The 5,194-nt window shown below is 47.1% G+C and overlaps 1 protein-coding gene across 3 annotated transcripts in view; it reads right to left on the bottom strand.

Annotated features, from left to right (window-relative positions):
* Positions 1-5,194, bottom strand: part of col4a5 (collagen, type IV, alpha 5 (Alport syndrome)) — an 82,680-nt gene that overhangs the window by 34,179 nt on the left and 43,307 nt on the right. For all 3 annotated transcript variants that reach the window (XM_032499377.1, XM_032499378.1, XM_032499379.1), the window contains exons 20-27: positions 4,699-4,986; positions 3,088-3,177; positions 2,810-2,880; positions 1,778-1,969; positions 1,531-1,699; positions 657-749; positions 445-549; positions 113-210 (exon numbers count right to left, since the gene is read on the bottom strand). In XM_032499377.1, the coding sequence (XP_032355268.1) occupies positions 113-210; positions 445-549; positions 657-749; positions 1,531-1,699; positions 1,778-1,969; positions 2,810-2,880; positions 3,088-3,177; positions 4,699-4,986 (1,106 nt within the window). The remainder of the gene's footprint in view (positions 1-112; positions 211-444; positions 550-656; positions 750-1,530; positions 1,700-1,777; positions 1,970-2,809; positions 2,881-3,087; positions 3,178-4,698; positions 4,987-5,194) is intronic.

The raw sequence follows: 5,194 nt of genomic DNA on the forward strand, positions 1-5,194 counted from the left end.
TATCTATCTATCTATCTATCTATCTATCTATCTATCTATCTATCTATCTATGTGTGAATTTCCCATTAGTATCAATAAAGCACCTTATCCATCCATTTATTTATCTATCTACCTTGGGTCCAGGAAATCCAGGCTGGCCAGGGAGTCCGTCTACTCCTGGTCTGCCCGGTGCTGCTGGAGCTCCTGGCTGGCCAGGGATACCTGGGAATCCTGGAGGAGAAAATGGAGAGGGAGTGAGGGCGGAGGAGGACAAAAAAGTTGGGGATGAACAGAGGATTTGTGAGCGGACAATAGCAGGAGTAGAAGAAGGCGTGAGACGTATTGAGAGGAGGATGTGAAGGTGAAGGAGGGGGCGCAGGGACGAGGAGGAAAAAGCAACAGGAAGCTGAAAAATGAAGACAAGGAGGAAGAAGGATGAGCGGAAGGGTTCATTGGTGTTTTTACCTTTAGCTCCGGGGGGTCCTGGGAGTCCGATGCCTGGGAGTCCAGGGTCACCCTTCGATCCTGGTGACCCAGGGAAACCAGTCTGTCCGGGCTGACCCGGGCTACCTGCCAACCAATCAGACAACAGAAACGTTGTCACCTTAGTTTCCTGGAGTCAACGCTGCAGGGCAAAAAAGAAAACAATCCTTTACTGTAAAATAATAACTGTGTACCTGGTGAGCCAGGCAGTCCGGGCTCGCCCTCCGGTCCTCTGGGTCCTGGTAAGCCTTTGTCAGCCACCGTCAGGCCCGGTTCTCCTTTAGCACCTGCAGGGGAGAAAACACCGGTTTAAAGGATCTCTATGTATGTCATCAGGAGAGAGAGAGACGGGAAAGACAAAGACTACTGGACAGTAATACAGAGCACGTTTACATACACACCAATATTCCACTATGAATCTGAATATACGATATACTGCATTTGTTACATGTCATATAAACAGTATATTCTGTTTGGATATTAAGAATAAAGCCTTTTTTTCCAAATTAAGCACTTTCAGATTAAGATATTTTGGTATTGCGGTGCCTGGGTAGCTCACCTGGTGGAGGGTGCGCCCCATGAACAAAGGTTCAGTCCTTGTCACCTTTGCTGCATGTCATTCTCCTTCTCTCTCCCCTGTCACATCTTCAGATGTACTATATAATAAAGGCCTAAATGTAGGCCTATGCAGCGAATTTGGCATCTGCGTCTCAATCAGGGTTTTTACTGCCTTTTTTGACAGTTTACGGCCTCTTGCTTGTTAAGGCCTGCTCTGTGCATTGCTATGGTTACTGTACACAAAACAACCATGGGGGTAAGCCTCACCTCTATAAGCGAAGCTCCCTATGGCACCATTTTGATGTTACAAACATGTTACCTGGCACTTAATATAACAAGAGTAATATTTCACCACTGTACTATTGGTTTGGTTTTTATTCAGCTTTACCGCAGGTTGAAGAAGGACAAATACTCTGATTTTGGTCAAGGGTTGTGGGTTGGGACTGGTTACAAAGTTGTAATGTACTACCTGTGAGTGCAAAAAAATCAGTAAAGAAATTGTCTTCTTACCGGGTGCACCCGGACCTCCAGGTCTTCCCGAGACGCCCTGGCTACCTTTCTCTCCGTTAGGTCCTGGAGGTCCGTAGCCAGGGCTCCCTGGAGGACCCCTGTCTCCTGGAATACCTGAAAGACCTGGCTCACCAGGGCTGCCTCGTTCTCCTTTCACCAGCAGAGAGCCCTGTCGAGGACATTTTAAGTTATGAAGTGGGCAGTGGACAGATGGATGGATTTAAATGACAGAGCGAGGGCCACCTACAGGAGCTCCTTTGGGTCCCGGAGATCCTTGCTGTCCATCGCGACCGGGCCGACCGTCCAGACCGGGGAGCCCTGGGGATCCCGGGAATCCAGTGTCCCCTTTCTCTCCCCGCAAGCCGTTGACTGTAATGACATCGCCTGGGTCTCCCTTTCCTCCGGGGAACCCTGGAGAACCTTGAGGACCAGGGCGACCCTGGAGAGGAAAGGACAGACAGCAAAGAAGACAATGTAGTTGGTAGATTTAGATTTTTGTTATTCACCATAGGAGTTCAATCAAACTCAGACTCAAAGCCAGGCATTTAATGCTTCCACTGGATGGGAACAACTCAACTCGCGACTTTGGTTTGGTTTTACCACAGTGGAGCCAGGAGAGCTGCAGTTCAAGAGTTCAAGAGCTATCGCGCATGCGCATAGGTAGCTAAGCGACAGTGGGTTACTGAAGCCACCGCTCTGCTCTGCTCTCCAGCCTCCACTGTGGTGTCAGGTTATAGCCTGTTTCTACATATCCATTACTAAGGACCTAACAACGGCAAATCGTTTTTTTTGTGGAAAAAATACAATTTGGAATCTTGGATTGCATGAGTTCGACAATTGACTCGTGTGGACTCCACCGGAAAACAGGAAATAAATAAAGGTATGGATTAACATAACTTTTATGCCTTTCTGTCACATCTACTGCAGTCAGACTCTCTCTGTTCCCTCGAAAGAAATCACTGCACATGGGTAGGCACTTTAAACGACATTTTGACCATCTTAAGAGGCTAAAAACACGTTTAAAACGTGCCCTGTTTGAGCCTGTTGGGGGCTAACGCTAGCAGGAGGATAACACGGTGTCGGCAGCCCCGATTATTTTTAAATTTTCTTGCTACTGACAGCAGTCCAGTTTTCCAGAGCTAAATGTTGAAATTTAATTTTGAAGCTCAAATTTAAAGCTCAAAGAATATCTTTAGAGTAGTATTTTCATTCCCCAGATCCCCCAATAACTGTGATGAGAATGATATGTGCCATTTTAGGAAAAGTAAAAAGTACTAACAGGCGGTCCAACGGCACCAGGTGTTCCTGAAAATCCTCTGTCTCCTTTGATACCCGGGGAGCCAGGGGTTCCTGACGGAGGAGAGGGAAGGAATTACAAATACAGCTATAACGATGATATAATAGATACGATTTACACTGCTTAACGTGAGAAATGATTAAAGACCGCTACAGTGCGTAGGAACTTGGCAGCTCTTTCATAAAACCAACGCCCTCCCAAAGATGTCTACCAAAAGCTGACTGATGGGCAATATGTTACTGTAAGTAGGAAGGTGTTACCAGGGAATCCGGGCTGTCCGGGAGGTCCTGGGGGTCCTGGGATGCCGCTGGTGCTGCCAAAGCAGTTCACACAGGTGTCGCCTTTCTCACCTGAAACAACAACAGATCACTGACTCGGGGTCCATGTTTTCTTGCGCGGTGCCCGTCTACGCCGTGCTATGCCCTGTAGTCCCCTGCATCGCCCTTCTATGCCCTTCTATGCCCTGTAGTGCTCTGCTAAGCCCTTCTACGCCCTGCTATGCCCTGCTAAGCCCTTCTACGCCCTGCTATGCCTTGTAATGCCCTGCAGTGCCCTGCTATACCCTTCTATGCCCTGCTACGCCCTTCTATGCCCTGCAGTGCCCTGATACACCCTTCTATGCCCTGCAGTGCCCTACTACATCTTGCTATACCCTTCTATGCCCTGCTACGTCCTGCTACGTCCAGCAGTGCCCTGCTACATCCTGCTATGCCCTGCAGTGTCCTGCCATGTCCTGCTACGCCCTGCTACATACTTCTATGCCCTGCAGGGCCCTGCTATGCCCTGCAGTGGTGGTTATTCTTAAATAAAATAGGTTTTTCAATAATAATAAAAAAGTTAACATCCTTTTGGGCCATTATTATCACCATATTTGTGTCTAAAATGTTGGATAAGCTAAATCAGATAATAAATAAATAACACTCAGAAAGCTCAAAGACAGCTGGGTGAACTACAATTGTCTCAGGTGCTGCCCAAAACGGCTTGGGTGCTGCACCTAAATGCTATAACGTTAAAGGGAAAACCCTGGAATCCACTTCTTGATATTGTATTATTATCTTATGACATCTTATGTCGAACACCAAACGACTTTTCAAGCAACTTTCCAATATCGGAATGAAATCATGAGAGTCTTGCTCTCCCGCCGTCTCAATCGGTTGGTGTAAGGTAGTCATAAAACTCAGTCCGAGCTGTCTTAAGTCAGTCTTCACCTCACCTTGACGTTCCGACAAAATCAAGCGTGTTGGATATTGTTGTGAGGTTGAAGGACTAAATAAATCTTCCAGTCTGAGAATAAAAACTCAGTGACATAAAGACCGATTGTCTTTAAATGTGAAATGGTGTCAGACCTTTTCAGAGTTGTCTAGTGGATGGTAAGCAATAGCTATTAAACCAAACTTCTACAACTGTATAATAAGCCATCTTTTGACTATAGTTAGTGGCGGACGAAAACACGCCACCACAGAAGGGAGTTGCATCGTCAATAGAGACAGGGCGCATTACGTGAGAGGGAAACTCCGGACGGCACAATCTTATCTGAACATAGTCGTACTGAGAAATCCAGAGAGAGTTGTGTGGAGCTTAATTAGTCTTAGTCTTTAGTCTTAATTACCTTTGTAGCAACTCATTTGGCAACGGCTTGAATGTAACAGACGTTCATCAATGTCAAATTAACGCATTAAAGCTATTGTTCTGACCAATTGCATAGGAGTTTAGGAAATAGGTTTAAATGATGTGAATGTCATGTGACTTGCGACTCTTGACTGGACCAAATAAACTGACCTACAGATGTGAAGCACCCATACTTTCTATTGAGCCATCATATCTTGCTCACAGTGTTTTGGATGAACACCAGCATCTCTGTGTTCTCTCACCTTTCTGGCCCGTCTCCCCTGGATAACCCGTCTCTCCCTGCACCCCGGGACGCCCGGGCTCGCCTGGAATGCAGATTTGCCCTGGTGTGGAAAAGCCAGGAGCCCCGGGGGGCCCCGGTTGACCCTGGCCACCAGGAGACCCTGGACGCCCTGGGGAACCTGGCAAAGACAGGCCTGGTGGGCCAAGGTCCCCCTTCTGACCTCTCTCTCCGGGGAAGCCTGGGGGGCCGGGTGGACCGGTACCACCGATAGCTGAAAGTCCCGGAGGTCCTGGAGGTCCTGACAAACCTGAAGGAGACAGGACCAGAAGCAGTTAAAAAACTCACTTATTTAGAGCGGAAAATAACTGGGACTTTCATATTTGATTCATTTGCCAGTTTATTTTGTCATTTACCTATTTGAGCTCACACAAACAAAACACAAGAACAAAAAATGTTTTCCATGAAATAACTGGCCTTTAATAATAAAGATCTGCCTGCCTCTATGGGAATTTAAC

This window comes from Etheostoma spectabile, chromosome 19 (assembly GCF_008692095.1).
Source record: "Etheostoma spectabile isolate EspeVRDwgs_2016 chromosome 19, UIUC_Espe_1.0, whole genome shotgun sequence".
NCBI lineage: Eukaryota > Metazoa > Chordata > Actinopteri > Perciformes > Percidae > Etheostoma > Etheostoma spectabile.